Below are 12,597 nucleotides of genomic sequence, written 5' to 3'. Positions count from 1 at the left end.
CAAATGTAACATAGGTTGTGCACTCCGCAATGTGTCCACTGGTGAAATATGTAATGGGGAATTGATATACATTAAACAATCAAACGCAAACAACTCACACAATGAAGTTATGAAACAATGAATGTGCACAAATTGGCGGGCAAGAGCGCATTCTGGAGAGAGAAGTGTATTGTGCATTTGGGCGCATGGTCAATCCGACATCTTCATTGGCCATGCGGCATTTACAGTGATATGGCCTCAGTCAGGGCATTCATACTTCTTGCGCTTTGTGGAGCAGTTCAAAGCTGTTGTCAAGGAAGTGATGGTGATGTGGTACAGAGCACGAGTTGGCCTCTGCAATTGATACACCCTCAGACCACATTGTACAATCAAGCATACATTGGCTTTTAGTCTAGGCCTCCGGAATGGATAAGTTCACTGAGAGTGGCGCAAATATATATCTCTCTGCTCGACTAAAACAATCTCGGTCGACCAACAGCAGTCGACCAGTGGACTAATTGGGGTCAACCAGGTTAGTCTCGAGATAATAACTTATTTTTCAAGAGGGAGGGGTGGAACATGTAAGGGGTGGGGGTTGTGCATAAACTCCACACAAGCCTTCGCCGACATTAGACCATTACTTGTGGCCTACTGCTGATTGCATTGTATGAGCCCTTAGTGACTAGCAAATTGAACAGGGGGATGTTGCCATATTTACCAGGCCCATACAACAACAAGCCCAGAGTGGAAAGCCTGACATAGGCCTAATAGAATCCTGTTAGCTTGTAAAAGTCTGGGGCCATGCCTCCGAACTGGCTCGGGTCCAGAATGACTGGGGTTCACATAAACACTCAACATACAGACAGAGACGGGCAACACAACACAGGGACAACAGCCTTGCAGCTTACATACCAGCCTAGCTCCAGCTAGCATAGCAGTCAGTGAGGGTGCTAAGGCCAGTGGAAACACAGAGGGACATTTAAGCCCCGTAAGGTGACCTCTGAGTTACAATATATAAGCACAAGTGGTTTATTAAAGCAGGAAGAGGGATCCCTGTAAGATGGTAATGGTATAACATTTCACCACGTGGCTTATAGAGGGCTTCACACTTTCCCTGTCCACATAGAGCCACGACATGGATCTCAATAGAACACTCATACTCTGCCCAACATAGCCTACTTGCTGCCTGATGATAGGAATGGAACAAAGACACGTTATAAAACACACTAGATGCAACCCACACTAGACATAACCCAGGGTTTTATTTCTTTGCATGAGTTAAAGTATAGAAAATGGCTGATCCTGGCTGACTCTTGGTCTGAAATATTATTTTCATACACAGACATAATTCCCTGTAATTTATCATGCATACTTTTTATACCAACTTCTTGGTATATCTGAAAGGGGCAGGGGGTAAAACACATGATCAATTAAAAGCCACCTAAAGACCGTGTCATAATTCCTGCATTTTCACAGGCCCTGTAACCAAAATACAGGTATCGGTCTTTGTGAATGGTTCTCTGTTTTTGGCAGGTAAATTCATAAACACTTCCACTGTTTAACACCACCCTAATTTGAAATGCAAACAAATTCCATGGTTTAACAACACGCTCCACCACACCCAATTTGCCAGTTACCCACTGATGTAAAACATGGGTATACCTGCAAGAGAGTGGTAAATAAGGGGCTCTTTGAAAGGGGGTCATATAAACATTGCCTTATATTTTTGCAGGTAATATATGCTACTACATCTTCAGTCTGAAATGGGTAATAGAGAGGGGGATAAGGGAAACAGAAAGTAGGGTCTATCCTCCATAGAGAGCACTGACACTCACAATGCCCATGGCAGGCAGGCTGCACTCACAGGCAGAGAGGGAGGAGGGAAACTTTCCATGGCAGCAGAGAAAACCCTGACCTGTCTGCAAAACTGACACCAAGCCCAGAGGGATGAGAGGAGAGAGGGAGGACAGTGGAGTGTGACTGCTGCTGTACCCTGCCTACCTCATCAAGTACATCCCAAGGAGGTGACTAACAAGAGGTTCAAAATAGGGATATTAGCTCCATTTCCCTGCCAAATTCTGAACTCTACACAAACACACTCAAATATCCCCTCCAGGCCCGTGAGGCTTGACTGTCTCTAATCACATAGTACGTACATGCCACACACACACACACACACACACACACACACACACACACACACACACACACACACACACACACACACACACACACACACACACACACACACACACACACACACACACACACACACACACACACACACACACACACACACACACACACCCCTGAACCTAGCTCCTCAATGCACACTACAACAAGCCTCTCCTCTCTCGGCTGCGCCCCACCCAGCCTCTCCTCTCTCGGCTGCGCCCCACCCAGCCCCACCCAGCCTCTCCTCTCTCGGCTGCGCCCCACCCAGCCTCTCCTCTCTCGGCTGCGCCCCACCCAGCCTCTCCTCTCTCGGCTGCGCCCCACCCAGCCTCTCCTCTCTCGGCTGCGCCCCACCCAGCCTCTCCTCTCTCGGCTGCGCCCCACCAAGCCTCTCCTCTCTCGGCTGCGCCCCACCAAGCCTCTCCTCTCTCGGCTGCGCCCCACCAAGCCTCTCCTCTCCTGGCTGCGCCCCACCAAGCCTCTCCTCTCCTGGCTGCGCCCCACCAAGCCTCTCCTCTCTCGGCTGCGCCCCACCAAGCCTCTCCTCTCCTGGTTGCACCCCACCAAGCCTCTCCTCTCCTAGCTGCTCTGCTCCATGTTTCTCTGAAGTGAGGCTCTCCTGAGAGCCCTGTGGAAACAAGCGGCAGCTGCTTTTATGTATCACCTAGTAACAGGTACCGAACTGGGAGGATATGTTGCTGCTTCAGTCAGCCAGGCAGACAGTAGGAGGAGGAAGAGAGGCTGGCACAGGAAGAACAGGATCTAGAGCAGAACTGCAAGGCTCAGCATCAACCTTGTAACCTACCTAGACCCATCTTTCTTGGATGGTGACCTAAAAACATGTGTGGCAAAGCCAGTCAGAGAGAACACACCCTGTGAAGGTAGGCTGGAATCAGGGAAAAGTAAACCAGGTCAGCTAAAGCAGCATAAACCCTCACAGAACTAATCATTCTGTTCTTCTCCCAACGCACCACCTTCCCCGTCTGCCGACACCATTCTACCAGTCCCCAAGCTTGCTGTCCCTCGCTCTCAGATTCCCTCGCTCTCAGATTGTCTCGCTCTCATTGCCTCTCTCCTGGCTGCTCTACAGAGTGTGAATGAAAAGAGGAACGTGCCCTTGAGAACAGCAGAGCACCCCACACATCTTTGTAGACTAGAATGTGATAGAGGTGCTTTAGATGATCCTACCCAGACACACCAGGGTCCTGCCTCATTTAACAGAACCCTTTTAGTGTGGGGGAGGAGAAATACAGTCACTAGTACAGGCTACACCAGAACCACCGTCAAGACTGAACGACGGTCCACTTCACAAATGCAATTAGCCTAATTACTAGCTGCCAACCAACTTGACACGATGACGAGAGGGCCTGTGAAAACCCAGACCCTTAGTACTGTAAAAAGACAACAATGCAGCAATGCTGCACACATCTGTACTGGCTCTACTATAAGGTTCCCTGGGACATGAGAGGACTGAATTAGCTGTGGACCAAGGCACCAACCATTATTTAAACCTTTCTGACACAAAGCATTATTGTTGGGCCCAATTCCCATGGAAGTAGGCTAAATTAGCAATTTATCCATGTAGGGAAAACATTGGATGTGCAAGTGCTTTGCATTCAACCTCATCCAGTCAAGGAATATCTGGAGATATGCTAAACTAGCCCAAACGTTTGCCTATTTCTGAAATAAACCAAAGCTGAAACAGGCTGCCTGTCAATGGAGCTGTTCTCTTAGTAGGATATCACCCCCAGGCTCGGAACATGTAAGCACACCATCATAATTAGGCTGACTGTTGGAAGGAGTACTGTAGGACTACCTCTGCATGGGCCCCCTTTTCTAATGGCAGGCTCGCTCTTCACAGGGCCCCCAGGGGCACCAGCTCGAGTAGGGCCAGGAATGGCACTGCCTCTCTCTCTCTCCTTCTCCCAGCTCTCATTTCTGTGTGCGAGCCAGGCAGCCAGAGGGGGAAACATGACTCCATCGGCCAAGGCAGAACAGCCCTGCGCAGGCCACCTCCTCCTCCTCTCACCAGCCTAAGGCCACCAGACTGCCACCATAGCCAGGTGTTGAATGAGTGTCTGTCAACTGACTGAATGCAGCGGCCACACGTTACGTTGAAGGCAATTAGTGTGCCCTCTAGCCTGCGGTTCACGGACCAAGTGGTCTTTAATTGTGTTGTGCAAAAAAGTACATTTTGAAATACACCATTCGTGGCAGAAATCTCATAGTTGAAAATGAATATGACCTTGTGGTTGAGGAAGTGTATGAATGATGTCACCAAAAGACAGTACAGTATGAAGATTAGCAGAAACTGCTACTCCAATAGAAATCCCCGATCACGGTCAAAGGTGACGTTGGCTAGCTAAGCTCATGCGCTGAAACACGTAATCGTGTCCAACGGTCATCTCGCGCTGAATTGCGCATGTGCAGGCCGTCAAATCAAAGGCATTCCTTTGATATAAAGTAGTTTTGGATAAAAATAAAATGTGTCCATTCGTCACGTTCACGAGGTTGGAGTAATAACATGTTCAAATACTTAAGACATAAGCTGAAATCTAGGTTGTGCTTTTAGATTGAGAAAATTAACAACTAAGGAATAACTTTTCACTTCTCTCACTGACTCCTCAAACCCCAAACTCTGGCCTGGTCTGCTTCGAGAGCGTGCCTGGAAGTCTTGCGATGTTGCGTCTCTGGGTTTAGAAACTATGACATCACTTAAAGGAAGTAGGGGAGCTAAAGCTATTCCTCATCATGACAGCCTTTGAACTCAAGCAACACAATATGAACATCTTAAAGCTGAAGGCTCTGTTGTCAAAAGAAAAACAAGAGGGCTGTCTTTGGCCTACTCTGCTTGGGGGACATGTTGTTGACTATGAGCGTAAAGAGCTGGCTGGCACAGTGGAAGGTTGCCAGGGACAGCTAAGCTAATAGGATTGCTGGTGTGTTAATGAAGGGAATGGGAAGACAATGCAGTCCCCAAGATGAAGAAAGCGAACATGAGAGAGCGGGGACAGACTGGGTCTTGATGGACTGAGCAGATCTCCCCTGAGCCCTGAGCTTGAGGGAAAGTCAGTGTTACCAGCCCAGGCAGCAGTGATTCTGCCCTCTGGCCCTGACAGAACCAATTCTCTGGGCAGGTGACTTGGGTCCTCGGCCCGTGTCCCAGGGACAGGGTCAACCCGGGCTGGAATGCAGTGGTGCTGCAAGTGTCACTCAGCATTAGGATGCAGGCCCTGGGCTGACCGAGCTGACCAGGAAAGGCAGCCTCTCAGGCCCTAGCACTGCTGAGGACACAGCTAGTGAGAACAGGGTAGTTGTTTGTGAGTGTGTGATCCAGCAAAGAGTGTTTGGCAATGGACAAATATTTAAATGAAGGCTACACATTGGCAATGAATGAGATGAGTTCCCTCCATACAAATGTCAAGTGCATTGAGTATTTGGAAAAGCAGTTTAGGTTACTTCTACTTTATTCCTCACTGTGTTGTATTTTAGTGTTGTTTGCAGACCTACACTATATGACCAAAAGTATGTGGACACCGGCTCGTCGAACATCTCATTCCAAAATCATGGGCATTAATATGGAGTTGGTCCCCCCTTTGCTGCTATACCAGCTTCCACTTTTCTGGGAAGGCTTTCCACTAGATGTTAGAATATTGCTGCAGGGACTTGCTTCCTTCAGCCACTAGAGCATTAGTGAGGTTGGGCACTGATGTTGGGCGATTAGGCCTGGCTCGCAGTCGGCGTTCCAATTAATCTCAAAAGGTGTTCAATGGAGTTGAGGTCAGGTCTCTTTGCAGGCCAGTCAAGTTCTTCCACACCGATCGTGACAAACCATTTCTGCATGGACCTTGCTTTGTGCACAGGGGCATTGTCATGCTGAACAGGAAAGAGCCTTCCCCAAACTGTTGCCCCAAAATTAGAAGCACAGAATTGTCTACAATAGCATTGTATGCAGCAGCGTTAAGATTTCCCTTCACTGGAACTAAGGGCCCTAGCCCAAACCATGAAAAACAGCCCCAGACCATTATTCCTCCTCCACCAAACTTTACAGTTGGCACTATGCATTCGGGCAGGTAGGGTTCTCCTGGCATCCGCCAAACCCAGATTCGTCTGTCAGATTGCCAGATGGTGAAGTGTGATTCATCACTCCAGAGAAAGTCCAATGGCGGTGACCTTTACACCACTCCAGCCGACGCTTGGCATTGCGCATGGTGATCTTAGGATCGTGTGCGGCTGCTCAGCCATGGAAACCCACTTTATGAAGCTCCTGACAAACAGTTCTTGTGCTGACGTTGCTTCCAGAGGCAGTTTGGAACTTGGTAGTGAGTGTTGCAACCTAGGACAGATGATTTGTACGCCCTATAGCACTCGGCGGTCCTATTCTGTGAGCTTGTGTGGCCTACCACTTCGCGGCTGAGCTGTTGTTGCCCCTAGATGTTTCCACTTCACAATAACAGCACTTACAGTTAACCGGGGCAGCTCTAACACTGCAGAAATGTGATAAACTGCCTTGTTGGAACGGTGGCATCCTATGACGGTGCCACGTTGACAGTAATTGAGCTCTTCTGTAAGGCCATTCTACGGCAATGTTTGTCTATGGAGATTGCATGGCTGTGTGCTCGATTTTATACACCTGTCATCAACGGGTGTGGCTGAAATAGAAGAATCCACTAATTTGAAGGGGTGTCCACATACTTTTGTATATATAGTGTACCATCAATATTTTGTTTGGTCTGGTGACACATTCAGGAGTTACACCCTGATGTAAATGTTTTGCTCCGGTATTGAATAGGCATACGTCATTGTTTGACTGACTCTTTCAATAAATAAGTAAAAGCAGCACGTAACAGAGGGTTTGTCTAACCTGTGTAGATAGGGAGGGTCTTAGTCAGAACAGGGAAACTGGTTTGTTGGAGACGTTTGTTAGAAGGAACAATGAGTCACAGGCCTGCTGTGCATTTCACAGCCAAGCTGTGCATTCCTGGGCCAACAATGCTTGTACACAGCACCCACAATACAAATGTTCCTCGCTAACACAGTGCCGGGTTAACCTACTGCACAGCTCAGAAAAGACTGGAAGCCTAAACAGGTCTCTGAATAACTGGGATCTTTAGCTGAGCTGACAAAGATCAGCATAATGTATCACAATTATGTCATTTGGAAACACCACCTCTGACTGATGCAATCAGGTGCAAACAACCCTAACTGAACAATAGTGGAGTACCTAGATATGCAGGAGACCCAGTCATTAGTCCAGGTTATCTTTATTCACAACCCTTCCTTCAGAAAGAGTTCACATTTACAACATAGGCCTACTACTGTAGTAAAAAGAAAAAAAGCACTTTGCCCTGACCTACTTTCAATGGTTGAAAAAGTACCCAATTGTCATACTTTAGTAAAAGTGGAGACCTTAATAGAAAATGACTCAAGTAAAAGTCACCCAGTAAAATACTACTTGAGTACAAGTCTAAAAGTATTTGGTTTTAAATATACTTAAGTATCAAAAGTAAACGTAACTGCTAAAATATACTCAAGTATCAAATGTAAAAGTAATTTCAAATTCCTTATATTAAGCAAACCAGACGGCACCATTTTCTTGTTTTATTTATTTATTTATTTCATAGATTTTTTAGTAATTTACGGAGAACCAGGGGCACGCTCCATATGAAGCCTTTGTGTTTAGTGAGTTCGCCAGATCAGAAGTTTCCTGTCCTGCTAAGCATTCAAAATGTAACAAATACTTCTGGGTGTCAGGGAAAATGTACGGAGTGAAATAAAAGTTGACAAAAATAAAAATAGTATACCCCAGAAATCTACTTAAGTAGTTCTTTAAAGTATTTTTTACTGAAGTACTTTACACCACTGCCTACTTTGATGCCTGTTTATCGTTGTAACGAGAGCTCTTGCCCTATATTGACTGATTTACTTATATGAACTGTAATTTAGTAAAATCTTAGAAATTATGCATGTTGCTTTTTAATTTTTTTTCAGTGTACTTTCTGAGCTAGGCAAGTAATGAAGAGGTCTAACCTACTGCACTTCCCTCTGTAAGCTATACCACCCACTGTTGCCAGGCAAAACAGAGGACATGAGCCTCGTTTTACACAAAGGTCTTAGGCAGGCTAAACAATACCTATACACAAAAAAAAAATACTTAAACTGCCGTAAGTTAGTGACTGCAGTCGACTGTGGTATTGTTGACACAGTTATTGCAGAATAGCTGCAGTGTACTGCACTTGAACTGCAGTTATACCAAATATACTGGTAACTAACCTAAGATATCTCATCTGCGTAATTTCCAATGGGAGTCAATTTAGTATAGTGGGCAGAACAAGCAAGGAGGTGGGCAGAGCACGAGCTAGCGAGATCCTATTGGTACGTTTTAGCATGCATTTGCATATATCTGTTAGGGAACGTCTTCTCTGTGAATTGCATGTGTGCAATAACTCAATTCACCCTTGCACTCCTAAACAACACCATTTTTTGAAACTTTGGCAAAGTCCACAAAAATTACTGCACAGCGTTTGTAACAGATTCTAGTTTTGGGAAAATAAACTTGCATTGAGTTCTAGTGTTTCATCGATGAGAAAATTTGCAGAAGGTCAGAAAAGTTTTATCTAGCTCCATCTTCTCTCTTATGTGGCTGGCAGGTAGCCTATCGGTTAGCGCATTGGGTCAGTAACCGAAAGGTCGCTAGTTCGAATCCCCCATCTGCCTTTGAGGAAGGCACATAACCCTAATTGCGTCATGGTTGAAAATGGCAGACCCTGGCAGTGACCCAATTCTCCGAGGGATATGCAAAAAATGTATTTCAAATTTACACACACTTGTACATGTGTGAATTCAGACAAATAAGTATTATTATCCCACTTACCGCCACTGGACTTCCCCTCATCACCATATTTGAACGTTCTAAACAGAGGCTTCAGATTTATACATCCTGTGAGACATCTGGCCCCTTCTGTCTGTGGTTATACTGCGCTTTAACTGCAGTTACACTGCAAAATTCATGCGGTTATACTGCACTCTGACTGCAATCTTTTTTCATAAAGGTAGGGATTACAAGATAACAGAGAAAGAAAATGTTTCTCACAATCTGTATCTGTCTTTAGACCTGTTTTCCAAAAGAGCGATTTAATTATGTTTGTATGGACAGTTTGGGTAAGTTATTCATACTTGTTGTGGTTATTGTTTACTTTTGAACTTAAATCTGCCACACTGGTTAGTACTATAATACAGTAGCTACAACCAGATATACATTTTAGACTAAATGGTAAACAACCCTTGCTAATACATAGAGTTAGGAGTACTATCAACATAAAGTTGCCTTTGCTGAGAGGGACACAAACAGGAAAAGCCGTCTGCAGGTTGGATGCTAAGTCAGCTTAATCCCAGTGAGACAAAAACCCACATTTTCAGTCTACGAGAAACAAACACGCCATCGTTTGAGTGTTTACAATCCAAATATCAATAAGAAAATATATGTAGGTACTGAGACTAGGCTATAATACTAGGTGCTTAGAGTGACGGCTGGGCGGTATACTGTATTTTACGATATACCGGTATTGATGCATGAACTGGTTTGGGTTTTTACTTTACCTTCTTTAACGGTATTTGAATTTTTGTTTTGTTAAATGTGATACTCTGTGTTTAACGTCTACTTTTATAGTTTACTTCGCTATTTGAGTCGTCCATCTCCATGCCGCTTTCCACATAGACCTAGCCCCGCCACTCAAGAAGCGCATTTGTTGTTCCTCGACCACCAGACACCTGCGTTCAGTCTGCATGGTCAATGCAACACATTTAACAATGTTGATAACAATGATGTTCACTTTGCTTCTTAATATAACTCCACTAATGTTTAGAATTACACTATTAGTTTGTTTCTAAAATCTGCAAAAAGCTAGTTTGTATTTTCTTAACAAGTTGGGCCTAAATCTTATTAGCCACTAATGCTAATCACTAGCTAGCTAATAAATGTACTGAGTCAGAGCAAACATAATGATCTATACAGCCCGATAATACTAGTGATGGTGGAGTCCTAAATCAGCATGTTGTTTGTGCCACAGTTTCTTCTAAAACAAAGAGTTATTCGCAAAGCAAGAATATGTAAGCTACATGAAGTAGCTAAGAGAAAACATTAAATGTAGCCAAAGATTATAGGGTCCCCTAGGAAACACTTAGGTTCCTACCCTGTCACAATAACTCTTCCCTGGTATTTTCATTTGTTGCCATGTCAAACACTGTATTCAAAGTGCCCTCTATTATATTCTAACTATATAATTAAAATAATCATTATATTGCCATGATTCCAACAGTTCACTCAAGTGTTTTGCACTAAATCACAAGTCAAATCGCAATTGCAACGTTTGGTTAAAAACAAGGCCTAGATTGTTTGCCCATATCGTGCAGTCCTACGTGGCAGTGTGGAAATGCTCTCAAATGAGTGTAGGAAATGCAGAAATGTATGAAAATGCAGAACATTATTAAAATGGAGAAAGACCTATTTAAATCACTTAGAATGTATGTTGCCACCGTACGGTCATGCACTACTCATAAAGCAAATTTAAAACTGTCCATTTTATTTTAAATACTGTGATATATTTTGGCCATGTCACCCAGCTCAACTTAGTCTATTTCAAACAGGATGGACAATGCTACCAGCTGCTATTGCTTAACTATGAAAACGATGGAACTGTTTGATGGCTTACAGAGATCGCCAGCTTTAGTTCTAAAAAACTGAATTAAGTTACCTCTGGTTAGTTCAGCCATTCCAATCGGGGAAATTAATGGGGAAAGAATGGGGGTTTGGGATAAATGCATAAAATAAGGTTTAAGGTTAACAAAGGCTTACGAGATCTTATACGTTTTATTCTATGAGGTAATATCAGTCAGTTAACCAGACCTTTATGAACTATGAAGACTTTACGTGCTTGTTTTGATTACATAAATGCTTCATAATTCACAAAATGTGATTATCTCAGGTATAAAAAAAAAAACACATGAATTTCCCCATAGGCCTTGACCAACAAGCCAGTTAGTGCCAACAAAAATACACCATTACTATTGCACTATATAAGAAACTACAATAGAAATAGGTCCGATTTGGTCTTTATCATCATTATCAGCAGATGTATATCCATAACATTTCTCTCTGCCCCATGGCAAAATGTGTTGGGGGGGGGGGGGGGCACTGGAGATAGGTGTCGGGGCCCCAAATGCGGTAGTCCGGCCCTGCTGAATACAGTGATATAAGTTGACAATGTCTGTTTTCTCCAAAGTTTTCCATGAAAACGTTAACATGTTTTGTGGATCGTCAGATGTTGCTCGAGCTGGTCATCTCATGTCGGCAAACTAGGCCAGGTTGGTTGTCAATAGTTAGCTACGTCACAAACAAAAGTGACAAAATATAACTCTTCTCGCCATAATATTTACAGACGTTCTACTGTAGTTCAGGGGAAAGAGAACACTGACCAGGCACAATTTGTTCTGGTTAACCAAGGTTGGACAAAACAACTGCGATAACTATTTGAGTGATTTGATGGCCATCTTAAATATTCAGCAATTGCATACTCACCTTAAAATAACCTCCCTCATAGTGAGTATTTGGGGGTCCAAATATTGCAACTTCCCAGTTGTACAAGTCCGACTCGTCCACTAAAGTTATCCTGAACCCTTCAACTGGCTCATCTTGAAGACTTTTCATCTCTAACATTAGTGCTTTTTGGGAACTGGCTACATGATGTCCATGAGCCATAGTCCGCGACGATCTGTATAAACAAAAACCTATCTAGACCTTTTTAGAGAACAAAGGTAGTTATCTAATTCCACCACAACCAACCTCTGAGAAACCTTTTGATTGTTCACGTTTCCTCACATCTACAAAAATGTCGTGTTATTACGTTCGCGTTCGGTTCTCTTCCACTGTGATCGAACAAACCACCCCGTAAATCTCTCGCTGACAACCAACCAATCCACAAACCCAAAGCTAGCTTGCTACAGTAGTTCCTCTCGCCAATCTGTTGTTGATCCTCATTGACCGTAAGACAGAATTGCTCGAAGTAAATTGTAGTAGTCAAAGCAAACCAGAAAACAAACAAATTAACGGCTGTCTGAGTAGGGATGTCCCCTCCTCAATTACACAACAGTAGCCACTTCACCGTGTCGCCACTAAAGTCGCTCAAGCAGGTCCCACAAAGCTTGGTGCCCTGAGCAATAAAGTGCTCGCAAAGCTTTCTGGGAATTGAAGTTATTGAAAAGGCACAACACTCGCTCGGCATTAAGTTAATAGTTAAGCAAGGTTAAAATATTGTTTCGGTCTGCAATTGAATTCTTCAGAATCATGAAGCCCGAAACGTTAATATTTTAATCTTGTTAAAAAAAATGGTAGTGTTTTTTTGTTGCACCTCGACTCATGGTGGTTGAGCACCTCCACTTCTTTCC

General features: G+C 44.1%; 1 protein-coding gene across 1 annotated transcript in view; it reads right to left on the bottom strand.

Annotated features, from left to right (window-relative positions):
• Window positions 1-12,349, bottom strand: part of LOC106584404 (ubiquitin-conjugating enzyme E2 R1) — a 44,120-nt gene extending 31,771 nt beyond the window's left edge. Inside the window, exon 1 of the mRNA XM_014169684.3 lies at window positions 11,732-12,349. Within this exon, the coding sequence (XP_014025159.1) occupies window positions 11,732-11,911 (180 nt within the window). The 5' untranslated portion in view covers window positions 11,912-12,349. The remainder of the gene's footprint in view (window positions 1-11,731) is intronic.
• Between the last annotated feature and the right edge of the window lie 248 nt (window positions 12,350-12,597).

The sequence above is a fragment of the Salmo salar genome, chromosome 23, assembly GCF_965601325.2.
Source record: "Salmo salar chromosome 23, fSalSal1, whole genome shotgun sequence".
NCBI lineage: Eukaryota > Metazoa > Chordata > Actinopteri > Salmoniformes > Salmonidae > Salmo > Salmo salar.
This window is presented reverse-complemented; position numbering and strand designations above follow the sequence as displayed.